The 26,477-nt window shown below is 38.4% G+C and overlaps 2 protein-coding genes and 1 pseudogene across 2 annotated transcripts in view; 2 read left to right on the top strand and 1 right to left on the bottom strand.

The window, feature by feature from the left end:
* The first annotated feature begins 218 nt into the window (after positions 1 to 218).
* On the top strand, positions 219 to 21,624 carry LOC114466519 (structural maintenance of chromosomes protein 1A). The gene is made up of 26 exons (XM_028452013.1): positions 219 to 628; positions 2,208 to 2,396; positions 3,539 to 3,651; positions 3,817 to 4,020; positions 5,996 to 6,234; positions 6,321 to 6,579; positions 7,138 to 7,278; positions 7,367 to 7,449; positions 7,566 to 7,665; positions 9,316 to 9,423; positions 9,505 to 9,690; positions 9,793 to 9,972; positions 10,086 to 10,232; positions 10,355 to 10,492; positions 10,569 to 10,685; positions 11,892 to 11,998; positions 12,482 to 12,623; positions 12,706 to 12,851; positions 12,961 to 13,114; positions 13,196 to 13,303; positions 14,334 to 14,490; positions 16,269 to 16,423; positions 16,502 to 16,653; positions 20,233 to 20,302; positions 20,413 to 20,523; positions 21,240 to 21,624. Exons 1-26 carry the CDS (start codon positions 520 to 522, stop codon positions 21,318 to 21,320), a joined length of 3,696 nt encoding a protein of 1,231 aa, XP_028307814.1. The 5' UTR covers positions 219 to 519; the 3' UTR covers positions 21,321 to 21,624.
* LOC114467754 (uncharacterized) lies at positions 8,316 to 8,433 on the top strand (annotated as a pseudogene).
* A 2,257-nt stretch (positions 21,625 to 23,881) lies between the features above and the next one.
* Positions 23,882 to 26,477, bottom strand: part of cacna1sb (calcium channel, voltage-dependent, L type, alpha 1S subunit, b) — a 51,371-nt gene continuing 48,775 nt past the window's right edge. Inside the window, exon 45 of the mRNA XM_028452003.1 lies at positions 23,882 to 25,249. Coding sequence (XP_028307804.1) covers positions 24,953 to 25,249 — 297 coding nt within the window. The 3' untranslated portion in view covers positions 23,882 to 24,952. The remainder of the gene's footprint in view (positions 25,250 to 26,477) is intronic.

The raw sequence follows: 26,477 nt of genomic DNA, 5'->3' as shown, positions 1-26,477 counted from the left end.
AGAATTATTTAACAGTTCAAAAATCAATAAGAACATTAACATCAGCAGTAAAAACATTAAATCAACATAGAAATCTGACTCTCCAATGAACTAAGTTGCAACATCATGTGATAAAAAAATGAACTATGATATCTTCGCTTTATACAAATAATTAAGATGGTAATATGATAATAATACAATGTGGACAAAACAAAACACCGCGAGATACAACGAGATGCTGTGGCTCGCGCGCGCCTCTGGCTTCCTGTCCGATTGTAAAATGGCGCATTGTTGTTGCAGCCGCGAAATTATTCCTTGATCCAGATTATGAGCTTGTTTGGATGAATAACAAAAGCGTTCAATTCACGATGCAACACGAGAACGGGACAGCAGTAGATTGAACGGACCTGTTCATTCGTTTGTGTTCAAACTTTGTCTTATTAGCGAAACAGTCTCTGCTGCTATTAGCTAACGAGCTAACTCCTTAAGCTAACACTCGCCCTCATAGTGTTTTAGAGCACGGGTGGAAAATACATCAAAATGGGCTATTTAAAACTGATAGAGATTGAGAACTTCAAGTCCTACAAAGGAAGACAGATCATCGGACCGTTCCACAAGTTCACTGCAATCATCGGACCAAATGGATCTGGTATGTTTTGCATCAACGATCATAACTAATGCAGAATGTGCTCAGCATGAAATGTAACAGTAAAGGCACTGGTACACTTCACTGCTGTCACTGGATTCTACCGGCAGGTGTTTTTACTCACAGCTATTGACTGTCTAAAGTGCATAAATACAATCCTTTCCCAAATGTGTCCAATAGTTTATCGAAGATATGCATTTTTTTTTTTTTTTTAATATTTAGTTCCGACGAAGCAATTTCATTGGACAAGAGCGATTCCATGAATGCTAATATAGATTAACATTATGTGCTATGGCTTAATTACAGAGCCACATTTTTCAGTGAGTAGGGCTGCACAATTAATCGATTTTTAATCGTGATCACGATTTTGGTTGCCGCAATTAAATTTACCTGATCGTTGGCAATATTTACATTTGAAATACCATGCTCTGTACTCTGTATTAGTGTATTTATTTATTTTATTTTAAATTCTTGGGTTGATTTTTTTTTCGTCTTCCCATTGTAAATATTATTTAAAGCATCCTTTTGCACTGTTAACTGTACACCTATTGTTTGTTTAGCCATAGTGTAATTAAAAACACAGTTTTTTTCCCAACATGGTAAATAATTGTGATTGATGATTACAAAATTGTTGAAAATAATCGTGCTTATCATTTTGGCCATAATCGTGCAGCCCTAGCAGTGCGTTACACAGAGGATGGAAATATGTATAAACATTTTACTTTAGGAATACCGCCACATATTTGCTTGTTGTGCCTTAAATATCTAAATGCTCATCTGTGATTTTTATTCTAAATACCATACACTCATATCATACTAATAGAGCTAGTATGTGTTACATTATAATTGGCGTGTAATAGCGCTGGGTATCGCCAGGTACCTTGCAATACGATATATCATTATGGTTTTAGTTATTTTTACACGATAACAATATTATCACAATACGGTGATAATCGATATATCACGGGAAATTTCATCCGCGATACATCACGATATCTGTGTCACTGAAGAAATTCAGAATTTTATTGACTGCACTGAATTCATTTAAAAGAAATTAGAAGACATTGTCAATCAATTGCACATAAACAACGAGTGTACATTTGTAAATATACACTCCTCACCTAATATCTCATTGCGCTGTGTATGTACTACATTATCTCTGTGTATCATATATATAATTATATGTGTGTATATATGTATGTGTATATATATATATTATTATTTTTTTTTTCATCATGTCTTGTATGTTGCAATTTAAAAAAAATTAGATATTTGGCACCAGTGAATCGATAACATATCGCGATAACGTATCACGAGACGAAACCTCGCGATATATCGTCTTATCGATATTTTGGCACACCCCTAGCTTGTAATGTGGGTGTGTGAGTTTGCAGATTGAACTTCTTTGTTGAAAGCTTTAGTTGGGAGAATAGGGTTTAGACAGAAAACAGAAAACTTCACCCCTTGAGTTTGTTGTGTTTCATTAACCTTTTTAATTGATGATCTTTACTGCAGCTGTGCTGTATTTGGAAAACAACTCCTGCCTAAATCGATGACTGTTGTGCTTCTGCTGTTGTTGTAGGAAAGTCCAACCTTATGGATGCTATCAGCTTCGTGTTAGCAGAAAAGACCAGCAACCTGCGTGTGAAGACTCTCAAAGATCTGATCCATGGAGCTCCTGTGGGGAAGCCGGCCGCCAACAGAGCCTTCGTCAGCATGGTGTACCAGGAGGATAATGGGGAGGAACGCTCTTTTACAAGGGTCATCATTGGTATGAAGCTGAGTGAATGAGCAATATTTAAGGCAGTCTGGGAAAGTAAAAGATGATGTGTAGGGAAAAAAAATGCCATTCTTAGGAATGGGGCTGAACGATTTTGGAAAATAATCTAATTGTGATTGATATTCCAATTATGTAATTATTTTTTCAAGGGCCTCTTGTAATGTATTTTTTCAATGAACACAAGCAATAAATCAATCTGTTTCATAATAAACTATTTCAGATTCACTTAAACTTTAAATAAATATAAAATATTAATGTTAAAGCACAGATTACAACAATAAAGCAAACAAATCTGTGGCTTTACCTCTTCAACATATCTAACTAACTTCACGTTTCATGAAACATGTAAACATGTGGACTGCACTTTTTAAACACTCTCTGAACTTTACAGGACAGTACAAGAAAAAAAAAGCAGCCTTTTGCGATTAGAAAATCACATTTTATGATATCGTAATAATATCGCAAATATCGCAAAATCATTCAGCCTTACTTAGGAACTAAAAACGCTTTTGTATCCCTTTTCTCTGATTACAGCTTCACTGAAAAGTTAAAATTTTGTAAAAGTGTAAAAAAAAAAAAAACAAGACACTGTAATTGTTTTCAGCCACAGATGCATAAAGATTAAACTTAAAGCATTAAAGTAGGTTGCAATTTATTTTCTCAAATAGTCATTGACATAACATGGTAATAACTGTAGCGTTCTGTTTAGTTGGTAAATATGATAATAATATGATAAATCATATCTTCTGTTAATCTTTTTAAACATTTTTTTTTATTAACTCCCAGTTAATAGACTCTTAAAACAACCTGCATGATGACCAGAGTGTGGGAGGATGTGCAGTCAAAGTAAATGCAAAGAAAAAAATTAAAGTCACGTGCAACAATTCTGTTTTGTTGTAAAAAGACTCTAGATCAGATGTTTAAAATATCAGGCCAGTGATAGTGCAACAAAGATGGGAACATTTGATTCAGATTGTTAAATGAAAATCATTTGAGCCAAGCTAAATACAGTTGTATTGATTTTTCATTTTGCAGATAATGCTGCTTTTCCTTTAATTAAAATGTTATTTATGTGATAACGGGAGATGTTTAACTTTTAATGCTCTTTTGAAAGTATTTTCTGTGTTTGTTAGGATCCTCCTCTGAGTATCGCATCAACAATAAGGTGGTGGGCCTGCCTGACTACAGCGAGCAGTTAGAAAAACTCGGCATTCTGATCAAGGCCAGAAACTTTCTCGTCTTTCAGGTGCGTCTTTAATCTAAAGCGTTCATTTATGTTCGTCTTTGTGGTCCAGGTGTTGCTCCTGTTACTGGTTTTGCAGCTCTGTGTTTGACCAGTTATACCACATGCTTAAAATATTTAGCAGCTCATTATTTTGGAATAATGTTTCACTTATTGTGTTGCATCCAGGGAGCTGTGGAGTCCATTGCTATGAAGAACCCAAAGGAGCGTACGGCGCTGTTTGAGGAGATCTCCCGCTCTGGAGAATTAGCTCAGGAATACGACCGCAGGAAGAAAGAGATGGTGAAAGCAGAGGAGGACACGCAGTTCAATTATCATCGCAAGAAAAACATCGCAGCAGAGCGCAAAGAAGCCAAGCAGGAGAAAGAGGAGGTATCCCTTTGGGTCTAAGTGTCTTTTTTTTATTATATTATTAATTCACAAAATGTAACATTTGAAAGTACTTTTTTTTTTCTCAAACTAACGGTATTTATCTGTAAATGTCTATTAATGCCACAGCATTTCTTTGCTGTAGCGTCAGGTCGAAATGAGTAAACTAGCTAAACCAACGTGAGAGCTGGATAGGAATAAATAACAGGACACAAAATAAAACGTTAGCTTAGCTCTTTCAATACAATCAACATTAGCATTTGTGCATGCACAAAACTAACCAAAACACATTTATACAGTTTCATACATGTAATAAACATACCTTGTTCCCACTTAGCTAAAGTTTTTATGACGCTCCCAGTTACTCTTTTCATCTGCGTTTTATCGTTTACTTTCTTCGTTGTTCCGTTCGTTTTCACCGTCAATTTTCGTTTGTTACACCTATAGAAGTCCCTGCAAAATAAACTTCCAGTTTCACAGAAAATGCTGTTACATTCAAAATAAGTGCATAACTTAATATGAACTCTACTCTGGTGTCACTTACATTTGTGTTACTTTTTCAAAACATTGTCATTCTGTGGGTGAAGACAACAATTACTTTAAACAAAGACATGTAGGAGAAAAAATAAATTGTCATTTATGTGAAGGCAGTAGTTCCCAAACTTTCCACAGTCCCGCACCCCTTCAGACATTTAACCTGAAGCCATGTACCCCTAGCACTGCATACTTAAAAAACATAATAATGTAATGCAGTGTTTTTCAACCTTGGGGTCGTGACCCCATGTAGTGTCGCCTGGAATAAAAAATGAGGTCCCCAAAAATGTCTAGTAATTTATAATGAAAAGAAAACTGATTAAAAGTGTGTTTTTTAAATATTTTAATTCTTAGAGGTCGACCGATAAATTGGCCAGCCGATATATGGACTTTTTTCAAGATTTTATTTAGTTATTTATTTTTGTGATTATTATTTAATTTATTTAGCACTTTAGAGTAGCCATTAAAGGAAAAAAAAGAAAGAACATAAAAAAACATCCATTCGGATGTATGAATATACAACAAAAAAAAAGTAATAATAATAATAGCATGTGCATGGGAGAGGTAGAAGCCAATGGGCTTACAAATAAAAAGCCAATATAATAGGATAAGGATATAATAGTGCATGATCAAATATCCTTATCCTATTATATCCTTAATAGGATAAGGATAATGGCATATAATAGGACAAGGATATTTGATCAGGCACCCATGTAGGCAGCTGCAGCTACCGCTTGACTGATGGAAGGACCCCACATTTATATTGTATGAGTGTTTCAATTGTCTTTCATGATCAATGTGCTTTAAAAAAAAGTATATTGGATTTAGATATCGGCCATTATTCTTTTTCAAATTATAACACCACATAAAAAAAAATCTTAAATAACTGTATCTGTGTTTCACTTTTTTAGATATAAATCTCATTCAAATAAAATGCATCATGTCACTTTGTGCAGATATTAAAACGGGGTCACAGCCTAAAAAAGGTTGGGAACCGCTGATGTAATGTCACATACAATGTTGGCCTACAGTAAAATGTGTCTCTGAATTTTAGCCTATCCTGTAATAACGTATAATAAAAAAAAGAATAATAATGAATCGGTAAAGCTCTTGTCATATTTGCGCCTTTTTAATGAGATTGTTTCTCTGTCACCATGGCTAGTCTTACGTCTGCTAATGTGTAATTTGTGGCAATGCATGGAGGCTCCTGAGTGCTGGTCTATTTATATTCTAGTTTTTTATTCATGTACCCCTTATTACAATTTTCATTACCCACTTTTGGAACCTGTGTACTAAGGCAAGGAACATTTTGAAGTAGTCATTAAGAAGCCTGTAAAAGCCACCATTTTTCAAACTGCAAATGTGGAACTGAGAGGAAATTAGTCCTGATAATTTATCATTTGTTTAGTTTGAATATTTAAGTTTTCTGTGATCTTTCTGTCAGGCTGAGCGATACCAGCGTCTCAAAGACGAAGTAGCGCGGGCCAGCGTGCAGCTGCAGCTCTTCAAGCTTTACCACAACGAGACTGAAATCGAGAAGCTGAACAAAGAGTTGGGCCAGAGGAACAAGGAGATCGACAAGGACCGGAAAAAGATGGACCACGTGGAAGAGGAGCTGAAGGACAAAAAGAAAGAGCTGGGCCGCCTGATGAGGGAGCAGCAGACCATTGAGAAAGAAATCAAGTATGTGAGAATGTTACCACGGTGGACGCTTCAGAGCCCAATTTCTTTACAATCGTGCTTTGTTTTTCTTTCACTTTTGCACGCAGAGAGAAAGACTCTGAGTTGAACCAAAAGAGGCCTCAGTACATCAAGGCCAAAGAGAACACATCGCATAAAATCAAGAAGCTCGAAGCTGCGCGGAAATCATTGCAAAATGCTCAGAAAATGTACAAGAAGCGTAAGGCAGACATGGATGAACTGGATAAGGAGATGAAGGCAGTGGAGCTGACCAAGCAGGAGTTTGAAGAGAGAATGGAGGAGGAAGCTCAGAGCCAAGGCCAAGATCTCACACTGGAGGAAAACCAGGTCTGACAGAAATATCAGTCTCTTTGAATTATAATTGTAATTGCGTAATTGATAATTAATTACAATTGCGATGTAATAGTGCTGAATAAGGCTAAAAAAATCTCAGATTTTTTAAAGACATTTGAGTTTCGATTCGATATTTTTTCAATGCACTTAAAAATTACTGCAATCATCAGATTGAACTTTAGTAATTGAGAACATAATTGTAATTGACGTTCAGGGGGAAAATAATAATTTTATTTGTATTTGGAAAAAATGCTGGTCAAAGTAATCGTAATTGAACATCGATAATTGAAGACAGAATTGTAATTTATAAATGTAATTGACCCCAAACCTGATTCAAAGTAAGAAAAAGAAAACTTTGGTATTGTTTGTAATGTTGAGATATTTATCTATTTAGTTTTAATAAAACCTGAAGTCTTTTAGAAACAATGCAGCAGTTTAAAATGCTACTAGGTTATATATTTCAAAAGTATCCCTGTCGTTGACCATTTATGTTTTTAAGGATCGCAGCACATTCTCCTTTAGTCTGACTCTTGATTCTCTTCGTTGACCCAGGTGAAGCAGTACCACCGCCTGAAGGAGGAAGCCAGCAAGCGAGCTGCCACTCTTGCTCAAGAGCTGGAGAAGTTCAACCGTGACCAGAAGGCAGACCAGGACCGCCTGGATTTGGAGGAGCGGAAGAAAGTGGAGACAGAGGTGAAGACATACAACATTATCATGCGTGTGTTGCTGTAACAAATGCTTATGAACCCATTTGACGGCGACATATTTTGTCTTTGTATAGGCCAAAATCAAACAGAAGATCCGTGAAATTGAGGAAAACCAAAAGCGTATTGAAAAGCTGGAGGATTACATTACGACCAGCAAGTATGCTGCTTTTTTTAAATTTAAAAATGCATAAATTCAGTGGAATTTTTTTTAATTAGATTTTTTATTTTACTGCAGTGCCTCAATCCTATACTTTATATCTCTTTAACCTTCAGACAGTCACTGGACGAACAAAAACGCATGGAGGAGGAGCTAACTGAGGAGGTGGAGATGGCCAAAAGGAGGATCGATGAGATCAACATGGAGCTAAATCAGGTAACTTCATCACAATGAAGACATTAGATTACTGTAAAATGTTATTTACTGTTTTTTAATGTATGTTCTTTGGTTGGTTAAATAAGTGGGGTCAGGAGACACTGGGAGGGGGTCACCAGATGCCTTCAAGAAACTGTGATTATTTTTTCAACAATTTTTGCTCATTGTTGCTTATTTTTACCCTTTTTCTGCAACGACACCAATCTTACCATGTTTTAACCCATTTGAATCTTTTTCTTGCCATATTTTTGCTCCTTTTAATGCATTTTGTCATTTTTGCTACATTACTCCTATTTCTGCAACTGATTTCAATGCATTTTCTGTACATTTTTTCCACTTTCAAGACATTTTCGGCACTTATAAACCCTTTCTACCACTTTTCCCATCTAATGTTGCGTTATGTTGACCCATTTTTATCACTTTTGACCTCTTCACCATATTTCACACTTATTTTTGCCAATTTAACAACATTCATTTGTCATGCCCATTTGCCATTTCTTTAAAAAAAAAAAAACCCAATATTGACACTTTGAACCCCTTTTACCACTTTTCCTCTGTTTTTGGACACTCTGTCTAATTTGCAACTAATTGCTATGGTTTTTAAAATCCAATTTCACCACCTTTTGCACCATTTTTGGTCACTTTTAACCCATTGTGGCCATACCAGCCTGTCATTGCCCAGTCCCGTTAGATCTTGGAAGCTAAGCAGGTCTGTGCCTGGTTAGTAGTTGGATGGGAGACCACTGAGAACTCTAGGTGCCACATTGGGGTGGCAGTCACCTCAGTGGTATCTGTCATTGTGTCCCTGGGCAAGACACTTCACCCACATTGCCTAGTATGAATGTCGTGCGTGAGTGTTGGTGGTGGTCGGAGGGGCCGATGGCGCACTTTGGCAGCCTCGCTTCCGTCAGTCTGCCCCAGGGCAGCTGTGGCTACAATAGTAGTTTACCACCACTAAGTGTGAAATGAAACAATAATCCTTTAATTCTGTAAAGTGAGTGTCCAAAAAGCACTATATAAAATTGATGCATTATTATTTTATTTCTGATTAAAGCAAGGATTTACATCTTTAAAGTCCGTGTAAAGCAGAAATAAATTTGATTTATGAGTTTGTAACACCACAGAAACATGTGTCATTGACCACTGAGCCAAATTTGGAAGATGAAAAAAATTGCTAAGTATATAAAAACAAAAAAACAAGCACCTCTCTCTGCTCTTAAATGCTGGGGGCAGGTCAGTTGGAACCAACAGTGCCGCCTTCGTGTATTAACCCTAACCCTATGGGAGAGAGCAGTGTGAAAGACCAAAAAACTTAGGAAAAATCAAAAATGCTTGGATCAGACAAGGTGTCAGCAGAAAGGTCTACTCTGCCCGAGTTTGAATATGTGCATCGCTCACGGGTAGCTGCCTTTATGGATGGGCCCCCCAAAAAGCTCTTCCCTTTATTCCCCCTTATAGATGGCCCTGTCTCCACATGACTGTTTTTGAATGTTCATGCTACAGTGGGGGTCCCCGGTCCGTGGCACCTTTATTTTGGAAGTTGCGGCCTGAAAAAGTTGAGAACCATTGTGTTAAAGGGTTCGAAAAAGTCTGCGCGAGATGGCTCCTCACACACAGTAATGTTTGCTGTGAACAACTCTTTTCTGGCAGGTGATGGAACAGCTCGGAGACGCTCGAATTGACAGGCAGGAGAACAGCCGCCAACAGCGTAAAGCCGAGATTATGGAGAGCATCAAGAGACTGTACCCCGGCTCTGTGGTGAGGCGACGGTCTGCGTTCACTGTGGCTGAGGCCAAGTTTCCTGTGCTCGTATCTGAAAATATATTTCCTCTTTTCCAGTACGGTCGTTTAATTGACCTGTGTCAGCCCACTCAGAAGAAGTACCAGATTGCTGTGACTAAAGTGTTAGGAAAGAACATGGATGCCATCATTGTGGACTCTGAGAAGACTGGCAGAGACTGCATCCAATACATCAAAGAGCAGAGAGGAGAGCCAGAGACGTTCCTGCCTCTGGATTATCTAGAGGTAAATACTAAAACAGGTTGAATATTAGGAGCCAATACAATCCAATCAGTGACAATTTTTGATTTAAAAACAACTCATGTTATTAATTTTGTCCTATCAAAGGTGAAACCCACCGACGAGAAGCTGCGTGAACTGCGCGGAGCCAAGCTGGTGATTGATGTGATCCGATATGAGCCGCCCCACATTAAGAAAGCCCTCCAGTATGCCTGTGGTAACGCCCTGGTCTGCGAGAACGTGGAGGATGCACGAAGAATTGCTTTTGGAGGCCCATACAGACACAAGGTGCCCAACATACATCATCACATGCTTTGAACTCAAAGAGCTCCGAGAGTTTTATCAAGAATAGCAGATGACATGTTTTTGTGCCTACATGCCTTTGTTCCTTTTTTCTTTAGACTGTTGCCCTGGATGGCACCCTGTTCCAGAAGTCTGGAGTCATCTCAGGTGGAGCCAGTGATCTAAAAGCCAAGGCCAGACGCTGGGATGAGAAGGCTGTGGACAAGCTGAAGGAGAAGAAGGAGAAGCTCACTGAGGAGCTCAAGGTAACTTTAGAAAAATTCAACCAGGATAGATGTATGAATATAAACTAATTTGACTAAATATTCTTTTAAAAAAATTCCTTACTAAATAAATGACCAAATTCCCCTTAATCTTAAATGTGCAGGAGCAAATGAAGGCCAAAAGAAAGGAGGCGGAGCTGCGGCAGGTGCAGTCTCAGGCCCACGGTCTACAGATGAGACTCAAATATTCCCAGAGTGACCTGGAACAGACCAAAACACGCCACCTCTCCCTCAACATGCAGGTATAACATCTATCTCCTTTATTGCTATGAGTAACTTTTACAAATCATATTTTGACACATTCCATCGTGTTTACAGGAGAAGTCCAAGCTGGAGAGTGAGCTGGCTAACTTTGGCCCTCGAATCAATGACATCAAGAGGATCATCCATTCCCGTGAGAGAGAAATCACAGACCTGCGGGACCGCATGAATGTGGTAAGACTGATGTTTTATTGGACTCGAGCAATAATACATAATTAAATACAGCCCCAGCGTTGGGAATTAGCAAGGGCCACTGGCCATTTGGCCCTCAATTTAGCCAAGAATGCCCCCAAAAACCTTGTTCCACGGGCCGAAATTGCCCCCAAGTTTTTGATCATCAACTATCATTTTCTGGAGTGCTGCTCATTAAATGCTATTACTGAAGCAGATTCTAATGTTGATGTATTCAATTTTATTTGTGTTTTCTAGGAACCTGTTTACACTTTAACTAGGGATTTTTTTCTGTCGTAATTTCCCGGCTATAAAGTGCACTGTTTTATTGTCCACATTACAAATATTGGCTGATGAGGGTGCCCTTCAGACAACTAGGCCAATCAGAACGGGCAGGTATGCGGGCTACTCTACTCAAGTTGGGTTGCAGGGAAATGTCCGTGTTTCAACTGATAAGTTTCCGTTACTACATGAAGTGTCCTCCTCACTGCCCCACGTCTACATATCAGTCCATTTACAGCTCTTTATGGTCACTTTTTACTGGAACCAGACTGATGCACCACTTCGTCCGCTCTTCTTACCATGAACTACCATGGAGCGATCACAGCGAGTCAGACTCTGAGTCAGGATACGGACGTAATCGCTTCTAAACAAATTATAGTCCGGAAATTACAGTATATATTTTATTTAAATTTCTTTAGAAACTGTAGGTCTATTGACTTCTGTTATACATCTGTTTGCATTGCTTTGGTTGCAGGTTTTGTTTTGTGTAATATTTAAAGGCTGTTAAGAGCTAAATAAACCCATAGTTTCCCTACATCTGTCTTACATATTCAGTGATAATCCAGTGTGAATGAACTCATGTTGGAAAATCTTTTTCCATGGCCCCCAATCATTTAAAAATGCCCCCATTTTTTAGACTACGGGGCCAAAATGGGCTTCATAATATTTTCCTATACCCTGTACAGCTTCTTTTTCAAATATTATAAAACATTTAGAGAAAATTTATTTCTGATTTCATGTGTTTCTGTTGTGTGTAAAGTGGGTGAAGAAAATCTATGACATAAAACTGAATTAACAAAATACGGTATTTATTTGCTGGACCAAAGCTCACACCAGTATTGAGGCTGCATTTCTGCAGTCCTGAAATCTCCCTGCTCTCTGTTACGTCACAGGAAATACCGTGCCCTCATGTGTTTGTTGTTCCAGGTTGAAGATGAGGTGTTTGTGGAATTCTGTAAGGAGATCGGTGTGAGAAACATCCGAGAATTCGAGGAAGAGAAAGTGAAAAGGCAGAATGAGATTGCAAAGAAGCGGTAAATTTCATATCTGGTTATTTCTACTGTTTAATACAGGGTTTTCAACCTTGGGGTTCTGGCCCTATGTGGGGTCACCTGGATTTCATATGATATTGCCTGAAATTTTTAATAATTGGGAAAAAAAACTGATCAAAAAATATTTTTTATGATTTTCTTAATCATCATTCTTTTTCAAATGATAACTACACACAATCTTAAACTATTGTATTATATACTTTCACTTACTCAAATATAAATCTAGTTAAAATGAAATGCAGTATAATGATAATCTTATCACTTTGTGCACTAATCCTGGCCTACTCTGTATTTTTAATATAACAAAATAATTGTAGAGAAAAAAAAGTCTCTGGGGTCGCCAGAAATGAGTGATATAGAAATTGAGTCACGACCCAATAAAGGTTGGGAACCACTGGTATAATAGCTCAAACTGTTTAATGCATAAACTGTGCTGGGTTTCCTACCTGGGTTCTCTTCCTTCAGCCTTGAATTTGAGACCCAGAAGACCCGCTTGGGTATTCAGGTAGACTATGAGAAGAACCAGCTGAAGGAGGACCAGGAGAAGGTGATGATGTGGGAGCAGACGGTCAAAAAGGACGAGGCTGAAATCGAGCGACTCAAAAAGGTAAAGGTCATCGGTTCAGAAAGTGCTCCATAATGATCTATGTTTGACTGTTAGAGAACACTTTGCTGCTCCCGTGTCATAGGAGGAACACCGACACATGAAGATTATTGATGAGACCATGGCTCAGCTGCAAGACCTGAAGAACCAGCACCTCACCAAGAAATCTGAAGTCAACGATAAAAACCACGATATGGAGGAGATTCGCAAAAAACTGGGTGGTGCCAACAAGTCAGTGATTGAAAAATCATACATTTACTCCCTTTCCCTTCATTTCACATAAATATAACTGTGCTATTTGGGTTCTTTCTGCATTTAAACTCTATTTTTGTTACCATAGAGAGTTGACCCACCTCCAGAAGGAGGTCACGGCCATTGAAACCAAACTGGAGCAGAAACGTAGCGACCGTCACAACCTGCTACAAGCGTGCAAGATGCAGGACATCCGGCTGCCTCTTCGTTCAGGAACAATGGATGACATCAGCCAAGGAGAAGTACGTGAACACAGTCTAAGCTTCTGTCACGCTGGAATTTAAAAAAATATATAAAAACTAAGGGTGTTTTTCTCTCCTCAGGGGGGCTCTCAGGCCGAGGAGTCAAGCAGCCAGAGAACATCCAGCAGTGTTCTGGCTAAAGAGGCACTTATTGAAATTGACTATAGCAACCTGTCGGAGGACCTGAAGGTAGGAACCTAAACTCCATATGGAAAGTTAGTGGAATCGCGTAATTGATAATTACAATAGTAATAGTAATTGAAAAAACTTGCTGTTGTAAACATCATGGAATTGGCGTCGAAATTCTATAAAAACTGTCATTTACAATGTAAATAAACTGTGGAACCACGTTACACTTCTATTGTTTTCACATAGGCTTGCATAGTTAACAATTATTAGAATATGTTTCACATCAGCTTTACCTGTTAGTTCTCTTAAGGATCATTTTACTATTAAAAAACATTTAAATCAAGGGTTATACTGATAGAAAAAAGGCTCAGACGCCCGCACCAAATATATTAATACCAATATTTTAATGGCTAAGGAAGCCTAACAATGTAACCAAGAGATGAGAAACAAATTGAATGATAGATAATATTTTTTTAATGTATTTTACAGCTGATTTAAGACATGAGCCAAAACTGACCCTCATAAGAGATGCTAACAACACAAAAGGAAGGTTACATTTTAGGGGTTTATTTATTAAAGGCTCTGTAATTGTGATTAATTGTAATTGAACCATGGATAATTGAAGATGGAGTTGCAATTTTTAAATGCAATTGACCCCAACCCTGGTGTGAACTGAGTATTGTAGAGCATTGATTCTCAACTAGTGGGTCGTTTACCTGGGTGGGTCACGGACAGCTGGTTAAAAATAAATAAATAAATGCTTAATGTCTTTAATGTTGGACTTGTCTTTTATTTTGAAAGAAACTTTTCTTTTGACAGGCATGCTGTGAAATGCATGTTGCACAGAAAAATATATAGATTTATTAAAAAAAATAAAGAATAAAATAAAAGATTACATATGTGTGTTTCCAACAGCTATTTTTGATAAACTAAATTTACTTGGTTGAATTCTGAAAAATAGTGGGTCACGATTTAAAGACCATGTCAAAATGTGGGTCCCTGGGTGAGACCAGTTGAGAACCCCTGTTGTAGAGTATATGTGTAGTTGTGATGGATATAGAATTGAAGACAGGTGCTTGTCTTTCTTTAGGACGCACTATCAGAGGACGAGATCAAGGGGGAGACGAACACTCTGCAGCAGCGTCTGAATGAGCAACAAAGCATCCTGCAGAGAATCAGCGCTCCCAACATGAAGGCCATGGAGAAGCTGGAGAGCGTCCGCGACAAGTTTCAAGAGACGAGTGATGGTGAGACTAGGACAGTGGTTTTCAAACCTTTTTGGCCCAAGTACCCCCTTTCTCTTATTTCTAAATCCATCTACCCCCTTTTCCCGACTACTACATTTTGCTTAGAGAACTATTTAAAACAACTATAGAGCATAATGATGTTATGAACGAGTGATAACACATTTTAAAGAATCTCATTTTGTAAATAAGTGGAAAGAAACAGTATTTAAAGGGGACATATCATGCTAAATCCACTTTTTTAGCCCTTACAGTAAATGCATTTTGATGTATATTTAGATTGTTTAGAAGTACAGAAAAGTTCAAATTAGTCTCTTCAGGTGCTCCATTGATATCTTTATATTCTGTTTTGGTCATATTTTTCAATCTGTTTCGATTTTTCTATTCTCTATTACGTTTTTTGAACAATAACGTCACAGTATTTGCAGCGGAACTGCCAAATTAGGACATCGACTCCAGGCCCAACACTTCGCGCAATCCGCCATTTTTATGTCTCGCTTTTATTTTGTAGTCCACGCTCAAGGATGCCGAAGTTACGAGAGGATAAGTCAAAATGTTTGGTTGTTGGATGTAGTAACCCACATGCTTCATTACACCGTCTCCCAGCATCAGAACCTTTGGTGCCTGGTTGAGTTTTATTTTTCACGGAAATGTACCCACATCTGTGGGTAAGGTCATTTTTGTGTGCGTGAAGCACTTCAAGGATGACAGCTTCAGCAACCTCCGCCAGTATAAAGAAGGATTTGCCGAAAGACTTTGTCTGATTGAGGGGTCAATTCCTTCTATCTTTGGAGACGATGAACAGAGCCCTTTGGTAAGCTGTAAATAACGCTAAAAAGTGTGATGATAAGACGTCCCTGTCATTGTTTTGTTAGCATTAGCAGTTGCACCGTCTTCATATGTTAGCGCTGTGTGCTCGTTTTAGATCCTTGATGATATGGTCTACGTGATTTAATTTAAGTCTAAAGTTTTCATTAGTCATTTCATTTTGCCGTTTTTGTCTGCGAAAAGACTTTTGAAATACATTTCATGACGTTAGCTTGGTGCTAACGTTAGCTCGGTGCTTGTGTTAGCTCACTTGTTAGGGTTTTGCAGGTTCATCATCTTCATTTCCATCTCGCTCCACCGGGTCAGACTCTGGCTCGAACATGTAAGGCTGGATGGACAAGTATTCCGTTGTTGACATTTTGTAAATAACGTGTGAATAAACATTTTCTGCGCCGCTAAATAATCGTATCTCTTCTATCAAACTACAAAAATGGCCGAACAGGGTGGAGTTGAACCAAGTGTCACCTCTGCAACCTGGAGAGGGGGCGGGGTATGAAGTGTCTCATTTGCATTTAAAGAGAACGCACCAAAACAAGTTGCTCTCAGAAGCACATCAGAAAAGGGGTAGAAAAGGGGCCTGTGGAGCTATAATAACGAGGAATTCAGACCCAAGCATTGCAGTTCCGCTTTATATAGACCACAACTGTATGATTTATATGTAAAAAAGGAAGAATTTAAAAGCATGATATGTCTCCTTTAATGCAGTGATTCACAACCTTTCTTGGATCGTGACCTAATTTCAGGAATTTCAAGTGACTCCAAAGACATTACGTTTCTCTAGAATTAGTTTTGAACTCGGTTATATACATATACAGTATATATATATTTTTTTTTAATTTATTTATTTTTTATTGCATTTTAGTTGAACTGACCTCCATTTGAAAAACACTGGACTAGGAGATCGTCATGTTTAGTACACTTTGTGACCTCACAGGTTTGTTCATGTGTTCCAGAGTTCGAGGCGGCGCGTAAACGAGCGAAGAAAGCCAAACAAGCCTTCGAGCAGATCAAGAAGGAACGTTTTGATCGATTTAACACCTGCTTTGAGTCGGTGGCCACCAACATTGATGAGATTTATAAAGCTCTGTCACGCAACAGCAGTGCTCAGGTTTGCTCTCACGTCTATACTGACCTAGAAGAATGTTTGTGTGTCTAGTGAAGGAAATAATCCTCTTTCTTCTTCTAGGCTTTTCTGGGCCCAGAGAACCCAGAGGAACCCTATCTGGATGGCATCAACTATAATTGTGTAGCTCCAGGAAAGAGGTTCAGGCCGATGGACAACCTGTCTGGAGGAGAGAAAACTGTTGCTGCCCTGGCTTTGCTTTTTGCTATTCACAGGTAATACACAACATCACAAGATTCTTATAAGCGTTCTTAAAGAGTATCTAAACCCCTGCTATCCCCTAACCTGCCACTAGGAGGGAAATTTGAAAAATGTGTTGATTATGAGCGGAGCTCCTGTACGGTGGCTGGGAAGTGTCAGGTGAATGCATTTACAGAAACGAACACAAATGCAAACAGGTCACAACACGAATGCAAACCGGCCACAACGGAAGTGTTTCCGACGGACCGGTATTACAGTCCGACGGGTATTATGATATGATAGCCTGATATGAAAAATATAAGAGTATCCTAATCAACTTTCACTTACTTTCATACGCGTTTCGATGTCTTCTTCTTGTTCTTAACTGTTCTGGTGGGTTAAAAACATCTGCCAGAAACGTGTCCGTCTGTAATACCTGTCATCTTCAATGCCACTGTTTCCAATATACAATTTTTTCAGTACACTGATCTTAGTCTATAAAGGGAATATTCTATTTTCTTGTTGTAAATCTCGTGTAATTGAAATTTGAGCTCACAGAGCTCTTGAAATTGCTCTTCAGATAAATGTTCAGATTATTTTAGTTCTTTATTCTTTATATCCTTTTCCAAGATCCTAGTTCTGCTCAGATCCTCTTTTTTCTTTTTGGTAACGTGGAATAAATTTTGCCCTTTTAAAGCTTCCCACACCGTTGTAATTTCCTCTGTGCTACCAATGTTGATTTAAAAAAAAACTTTTTAAGTCTTTCTCCAAAGCTTGCTTAAAGATTGGGTCTAACTTTAAGAATGAGGTATTCAACCTCCACCTGCCTCTTTTCTCCATATTTAAGTTTGCCTTGACAAGTAATTCAACCATTGCGTGGTCTGAGATAGTTGATTGCATTTATAACACAGCTAGCTACAAAAGTCTCACCTGGAGTATGTTTTATGACAGTGCGAGAAAAAGGTGAAGTTGGATTAGTTAACCTCCATATGTCTGTTAGTCCTATATCACGACTCAACATGTGTAGAACTTCCCACTCCTTAGTCAGGAGAGGAGCTCTACATGAACTCCTATCCAAAAAAGGATTAACAACTTCATTAAAGTCACTGCCCAGAGCAAATAGGCCGTCAGTGTCTCCCAGTATCTTATTTACTAGATGATAAAAATTGGGATCCCTCTTGCTGGGTAAATATTACACACCGCCACCTACATTCCCTCAAGTATGGCATCAACGCATTAGGGCTGCCAGCTTTGGCCGTTTAGTCGATTAATTGGTCGATGCCGTCGTGGTCGACCAAGATTTTCATTGGTCAACCAGCAATGATATCAGTTTTAATACCGTAAAAAAAAAAAAAAATGCAAAACAAAAATGCAATGCACTTATATAGGTAATGAGGATTAAATATCAATATGATGTATTTAATGCCGAAACATGATTCTATGTCCAGCAACAGCTGTGTGTGAGTGTGTGCTGCTCTGCGCTGCAAAAAAAAAAAAAAGTGTCGCGCTGTCAGTGCAGTGCACTGTCCTCAGAGCAGAGAGGGAACAAATTAAGACAGGCTTGAAGCAAAAGCATCCACTGTTAAATAATTTTTTTTTCTGCACAAGAACATGGATTATCCTTATATTTGATGCATGGATTATGTAAATAGATCCACTGCTGTCTCTGGCGCAGCGGGGCACACTGCTCACCTGTGTTTGACGTGGGTTTTTTGCCCGTGCGCTGGTCTGATGTTGACATTAACTCATTCAGTGCCAGCCAGTCTCAGATTTTCTACCCCCCTCAGTGTCAGCCATTTTTGAGCATTTTGACTGATTTTAAAGACCCACAGAATATTTTCTACTATGATCTTAAATCTGACACCAGATTCTGAAAGATTGAAGCCTCTACTTTCATCAAAAAAAAAAAAATTGTTTCTGGCTCATTTCATTCTTTTGTAATCAGCCGTTGAATAGAGCAAGTTTTACACAAATCTTCAGTTTCAGAGCAAAAAGCTGAGAAAAAAGCCTTTTTGTAAAAAAAAACCCTGTCAGTGACTTTAAAGTTTTTTTTGCTTTAGTGACAACTCTAACATCTGAACATCATTTCCTTATATAAAACCAAAAAAAAAAACACAGACTGGGCTTATGATGGCAAAATTATTATTATTTATCCATCTGGGTCAGAGTTGAATGGATTTCTTACTGTATTTTGGCGTTCCTCCAACTTTCTCTCCCGTCAGTCTGTACATACATAACTTCCTCCTCCTCCCGGACATGCAGAGTGTCACTGCTTACCCCGTTTTTTATGGTTTTATCGCACAATTGCCACACTATCCATGAGTTCCACACTTGCTCTGGTCGGAGTATGCGCTGCTGTGCGCTGCTAGGTACGTCAGCTCTGCACGTAGCGCCATTTTTTGTCTCGTAAACTCCTTTCTTCTCTCCCTCTGAGCTCCAATGAGCATGGATGATCTCTCATCCAAAGGTGTGCTGCTACCTCCTACATGTCATCTATTATTTTGCTATCTGGCACACAGGCTGGGGGTATTTTGTACCCACCTCCACATTTTATTTTTTTTTGGTCGACTAATCGCTACGTGTGCCATAGTCTTGGTCGACCAACCATTTCCTTGGTTGACTACAACGCACACAATCCTTTCTGTATATTTAACTTGCCTTGTAAGAATGAAGCTGACATTCCTATGAATTAAAATCAGTACACCATTACTCGAAAATGAGCTATGGAAAATATGGCCAACCCATCCTGTTTTACATGTGAGTTTCCTGCATAAAAACAATATCTGCCTGACTATTCTTCAAATAAGATATTTTCCTTCTTTTAACAGGACTTCCACATCCGTTTATGTTCCACAAATAACATTTAACTAGCCCGTTGGACATTTGTAAACGATATAGTAAAGATATAATAATTAAAAAATAAATAAAGGGGCGAAAAAACAAGTGAGAGCAAAGTCGTCCACACCAGTGTCTGCCAATGTTCATGTAAAAACAACATTATAGGGTCCATAAGAGGAGCAAAAATTGTTACCGTGTACCTTCATGTTGTAGAACACACATAACAGAACAAACAGAAAATCCATGCCAACAAAAACAAAACAAAAGGTGTACGACTGACTCTAGCAGCCAGCATCCGAGTGTTGAAAGTTCCTCACGGATAAGAAAAAAAACCAAAAAAAAACTTGCACCTGTGGGCTCTATAATCTGTGGTGAGTTGGATTGAGAGAAGAGTGAATAGAGAGGTTTATTGAGTGATGAGTAGCTAGTTAGCATAGCATAGGTTGTTCATTAGAGTATTTATAATATAGACTTTTCATGTCTTAACTGCCCCAGGAGCCCCGCCCATAATCAAGGCATATTTTGAATTTCCCTCCTAGTGGCAGGTCAGGAGAAAGCAGGGGTTTAGATTCTCTTGAGGGTCAGATTTTAAAGTAAGTTCATATAAAATTGAAATTAATTTTTATTTGAAGATGTTTGACGTTTAGCGATTCAGTCTTTTGTCATCATTTTTTGTTAGACAAGGTCATAAAAAGTCGTTATCTGCTAAAAAGTGTTTGACTTGCTTTTCGTGCATTGCTAACATGCTAATGTATTCCTCCTTCTACCTGTTGCAGCTATAAACCCGCCCCCTTCTTTGTCCTGGATGAGATCGACGCAGCTTTGGACAACACTAATATTGGCAAGGTATGTTTACACAGTATTTTGGGTAGAAGCTTGAATTTCTAATTAAATCAGGTCGTGATTTCAGCACAGCTGCTCTGTTTACACACTGATTGTCATTGTGTGTCGTGAAGGTGGCCAATTACATCAAAGACCAATCGGTGCACAACTTCCAGGCCATCGTCATCTCTCTGAAGGAGGAATTTTACACCAAGGCAGACTCACTCATTGGCGTTTATCCAGAGGTGCGTTTCTTCTGATGTCGAACAAATACATTAGAAAAATAGTGGATTAGGGCTGGGCGATATGGACCAAAACACATATCTCGTTTTTTTTTCTCAAAATCTTGATATATTTTAACCTAATAAAGTCTTACCAGAAAGACAATTCTGAGTGAAATTTACTGATGGTAAATGCCATACAGGCACATTTATTAACAAACGGCTGCACAATATGTGCCACTTTTTGGCTTTTTCTCCTCTCAGGGACAGCACGTGTGAGTGAGTTCTGTAGTGTGGCCTGTTTAGGTGAAGGTCTGGGTTAGGACGTACTCAGAAATCCACTCTGCTTTTCACGCTGTTCAGAGAAGTAACGACTCCTAACACGAGCGACATTCCCTGTGGGAAAAGTGGTGGAGGCGGTTTAAAAGTGCCTAAAATGTCCTTTAGGTGGAAAACACTTGCAGGAAAGTCATTGAAATCTGATGGGAGAAGTGGCAGAAATGGGAGTAATGTAGTAAAAATGTGGCATATTTGGTCTACCTGCAGAAATATTCTTTTTTGATAGAAAACACTACTATTTCAGTTATGACCTTAATAATAACACTACAGAGAATAAGTCAATTTAAACTGTGCACATAATAAAACATTTAATTTTTATGGCCATGTGGGAAGATTTACAGTGCTTTACGTTTCCATATCTGTGTTAACTAGTAAACCTCGCTTTCCTGTTCTTTCCACAGCAAGGGGACTGCGTCATCAGCAAAGTCCTGACCTTTGACCTCTCACAGTATCCTGATGCTAACCCAAACCCCAATGAGTGAACTGAGCTCCCCCAAAACACCGGCAGTCTGGTCTGTTGTCAGTCGTCACATATTCTGCAGTCACAGATCATGCATTCAATAGCTCTCCTGTGTTATTTACTGTTTCTTTGATTGTTGGTATTTTTATACGATACAGTAGTTAGCGAAACGTTTTTAGTTATCGGGGGAAATCCTGCGCGTATGTACATTATTATAAGGCATCCCATTCTGAATTCGGACATTCTTTAATCTACACAATCATGTTAATTATAATCAAGTACAATGCAAACTGCCTTTTTAAAAAAATAAAAAAAATATCACCATGTAGAATTTGTCCTAAATGATTAAATGTGTTAATTATGACAAGTTTCATACTGCATTACAATGGTGTATTTTTTCCGTACCCAAGGTTGTTTCTGTTTGTGTTGCTCTTTTTAAAACCCGATCATGTTTGTGTACAGCAGACTCATTCCCTCATATCATAGCAAAATAAACCCTAGAGATGACAGCAGCTGGCGGAGGTTTTTGGAGCTTTATAAAAAGTAGCTGTCCAACACAACTACACTGAAAAGCTGTCAGGTCCTTTTTATTCATTTCTTCACTTCAATAAATATCATTTGAATATGACATTGTCGTTACGTTTTACATATAAAAGGATTACTACTCTTCAGCAGGTGTTGCTTTAGGCCACTGATAACTTCAGTGACTTGTAGTGAATCTCACTCTCAGGGTAATTAACAGGAACTCTAAGAACCTGGTGTTGCTTTCCAGCCCTTAAGGGGAGTCTGTGCTTTGCAAGTCAGGACTATTTTTAAAGTCTCTCGGTTTTCACATGACTTCTGCCTAAGCAGCAGTTCAAGCCTCTGTGTGTGGGCCTGTTAGAGCCCCATATGTAGCAACAAATGTCACAAGACCCCAGTTGTTATTTTTTTTAAAAAGTAAAATAACCGGAAATATAAAAAACCTAAAATGTTACAACTGGTCAATAGTTTAACAAGGTTCTGAACAAAATATGTTTCTGCTAATAGTGTAAAAAATCATCAGAGTGATTTATGGATTAAAGGGATTATTGCTTCAATGTAGAGTGCAGTATCGTTCACATGCGAAGTGTGTGTGTGTGTGTATATATATGTTTATATATACACATTTACGCATACGCATGATACTGCACTCTACATTCAAGCAATGTGTATATATATATATATACAGTATATATATATATATATATATAAAAAAGCCTTTTGGAGAAATCTGACATTACATTTCCTACTGTTATTACATTATAGGAGTGTGACAATATCTCGATAGGGCGATATATTGCGTTATTGATTATCGATATGCTCGCGCTAAGTATTTATTTATTTTTTTTTTCCAAAACCTTTTCTGCTTTTTCACTAAAATGTGCAGATACGTCTTCACATAAATTTTGTTACTGTTTGTTGAAGGAACCAATACATTGTTTACTGGAATATTACACTATACTGGTGTCACTGGTAAGAAAGACCCTATTTTTTGTTTACAGAAAGCACTATTGGAGATACTTATTCGTTTACATTGGTATGTTGACATTTATTTACAGAAATGTTGCACTAAAATAGTGTCACTGTTCATAGAACACTTTTTTAATTATAAAATAAAAACTTCTTGTTATGTCATAGATTATCGCAGATTGATTTCTGACCAATATATTGATAATCGTATTATCATCATATCGTGAGATAATAGTTATCGTGAGATTTGTATTGCGTATCGTGAGGTACCCAGAGGTTCCCAACCCTATCACATTATGGGGCTGGCAAAATACCTTCCCCTAATAGTGTAATATTTGTATTATATATATATATATATGTATTTGTGTATGATAATACACTTTGCATTGAAGCTATAAGCCCTTTAATCCATAAATCATTGACATGTCATAAAATATTACACTATTATTGGGAAAATGTTTTGTCTTCCCCATATTGTAATAACAAACATAAGTGGCAAAAAGTTTTTTATGTTTTAGTCTCAGCATCTTGTTACATTTTTGACCAGTTCTAACATTTTGGATTTTATTAAATCATTTTTTTTTAATAACAATTCAGGTTTTGTCACATTTTGGGCCATTGTTACATATTGGACTCTAACAGGTGTTCTGAAATGCATCATACTCTGATCTGTCATAGCATAAGGACCTTTTATATGTGATGTGAAGTATAATAATAATTTAATTCTGTATCGTTACATCTGTGTGGCTGACTTGCTGATTTTTTTTTTTTTAGGGGCAGGACTTTAAGAGCACATTCAGAACTTAAGCTTTTTTCCAGTTGAATATATATATATAAAAAAAAAAAAAAAGAGGGAGAGAAGGTCCCAAAAAAATGCAATAAGCTGATGTGTGTGTGTGTGTGTGTATATATATATATTTATTTTTTATTTATTTATTCAGTTTATTTCCGCCATGGTTACATTCACTTATTTTTTTTACATTTTTTTTTTTTTTTTGTACATGCCGAAAAAGGAGACGAGAGAAGCAGTTTGCTTATATAAAATAACCTTTACGTGTGTCATTAGTTAAAAGGAGAATCTCGCACATTGCGTTTTTTCCCCATATTTATTTCTTTTTTTCCAAATTAATAAAACAGTGATGGCAGAAATCCAGAGACAGAAGTTTCAAACTAGCACAAGTCTCAAAACGTGTGACAGAGACAGTTCTAGGTCAGAGGATTCCGTCAATTAAGAATAAGGTTCTGTAAGTGTTTAGACACGAAGCATGAAACAAAGTGCAAAAAAAAGCCACGTCTAAGCAGAGGCACAAGTAATGTCATTGAACCTGCAAACTAAATAAACCATACTCCAGGTATGCTGAATATTTTCCATGTTCTTAACCCATGTGGAATTTACAAAATCACATAAACATAAAAGCCTGTGACGGCACGGTGACATAAATACAAATAAAACACTGCTCTATTAAAACAGCTTTAACGTGAACAAGCTGCAATTATCTGATCTTTTAGACTTTAAACACATGTATGTTCAAAAGTGCCTTTTTGTTTTAATTCAACGGATGTGAAACCAACTGCACACACCATCATCTGTGAACCGGAGCACCCTCATCATCATCGTCATCATCATCAGAATCAAGTTCTCAAGATTAAAGAAAAAACTGAGGAAAAATAAATCCACTTGCTGTGCCATCTCCACTGCACCCTCAGGATCAGCTGACCTTTTCTCAGTCTGGATGCAAAGAAACTTATCCTTTAGTTCCCTAAACTTAGCCTATTTCTTCTCATCCACATCTCCATCCTCAGGAACTACAGCACAACACAGACGCTATGAGATAAAGTCACTATTATCCATCATGAGGCCTGAGTCAGACACTCAGCTCAATGGAATGGATCACCTCAATAAACGCTACAAAAATGAAGTGCGTCGCTCTGTTTACTCCCTCACAGGGTTGTGCTTCTATTAGTTACATAAATCTATCTGAAAAATAAGGTGAAAAATTGTCAGATGTGTCGTTTTTAGTTTTGGTGACACCTGACCCAGCTGGTCCTTCAGCCCTAAACCAGGCTGACAGATAGAGATGGTCAGTGCTGGTGGTCAGGAGCCACCTGCTGTAAAGACACCACGTGATAACCATTTGAGCTCAACGGACAAGCTCCAAACTTCTAAACTTTGGAGTCAGTTTCCCTTTCTGGAGGAATTGTGGGAATCGCGCGTTTCTTCCTCCTCACAGCCGGATCAGGCTTTGCGCAGTCCGGTGCTGTGGACTCAGAGGGGGGGACGGGGATGGGGCGTCTCTTCTTGGTGGAGGCGCTGCTGCCGGAACGTTCCTGAAGGATTCCCTGAGCCACACCCTCCATTACAGCCATGGGCATGTTCATGGCTTCTGCCATATCTCGCCGAGCAGCAGAAACAAAGTTGGGGTCTCTGGCCTGATGGACCAGGCCTCCTTTCACCAAAGCCTGTAGAAACATAAGTTGTCATGGCTTTTTATGTAATATTCACTGCTGATAGATCAACCGCATGCACAGCACTTAGAAAATCAGTCGGTAACACTGTATGTTATGTATTATACTTAAGGTTATCTGTCATTAGCATGAAGGCTGTCATTAAGTGTTTTTTGGAGCTTTGTTGGCATTTATTGGGTTAGGTGCAGGGATCTAGTTGCCTGGAATTAGGGCCGGGACAATGCGTTGACGTAATTGATGATGTCGACGCAAAATATGTGCACCGATTTGTCATCCGACCAAAACAAAGATGGCGGCGCCAGAAAATAACTTAACGCGAGTGGCTCCTCCGAGTTTCAAAAGTGCAAGGCAGTGAAGGCACGCACTCGTTCGACAAAGGTAGCTGTTCCCCGTAACCCTCGTCCTTTATCATGGGTGTGACCAGGATTAATCAATGCATCAAAAAAAATAATCGCTACATTAATCATTTATCCCAGCCCTACCTGGAATCCATCCTAGTAGATATGACAATCTTTATGTACGAACTCTTGCGTGCACGTGCGTAACTGTGGAAGTCTTTGCAACTGTTTTCTCCATAGTAACAAATGTAGAAACTTTATCTTGTGTTATTGGAGTTTTCTGATGTTTTAGAGACATGAACGCACACGTATCACTCAGTGCTGTGAGGACAGTAAGATGCTCAGAGCTGCTCCTCACACACAAGCAGCTGATTCTCCGCCTCCTGATGCCAGCTGATAAGTAAGTAAGTAAAGTTTATTTATATAGCGCTTTTTACAGACCAGGGTCACAAAGTGCTTCACAATTTACAGTTTAAAAAGGGCACAATGCATATAAAAGTCCACTACAATGATGCTACAATGTATAAAAGAGTCCATTCACAAACAGGAGTGTGTCAAGAAAGCCTCCATAAAAAGTCTTTAGATGACTTTTAAAAACATCCACAGAGTCCAGCATCCGCAGAGTGTGTGGAAGGGCATTCCAGAGACGAGGAGCTACCGCTCAGAGCAGTCTGATCAGAGCAGACACACTCCACACTACAAATGAAATGGGTCTGTTCTTTGTCTCCAACCTAGGTAATGTTTCTCTTAGTTTTACAAGCTATTTGTAAATAGCTTGATAACAGACGAGCTATTTATCTCGTCTGTTATCACTCTCTCACTCTGACTAGGGGTGGACTGCACACAAACTGAAAGCGGATCGCGCGTCGTCCGCCGCACACACC

The sequence above is a fragment of the Gouania willdenowi genome, chromosome 7 (assembly GCF_900634775.1).
Source record: "Gouania willdenowi chromosome 7, fGouWil2.1, whole genome shotgun sequence".
Lineage (NCBI taxonomy): Eukaryota > Metazoa > Chordata > Actinopteri > Blenniiformes > Gobiesocidae > Gouania > Gouania willdenowi.
Note: the sequence above shows the minus strand (reverse complement) of the source record. Positions and strands in the feature narration are given on the sequence as shown.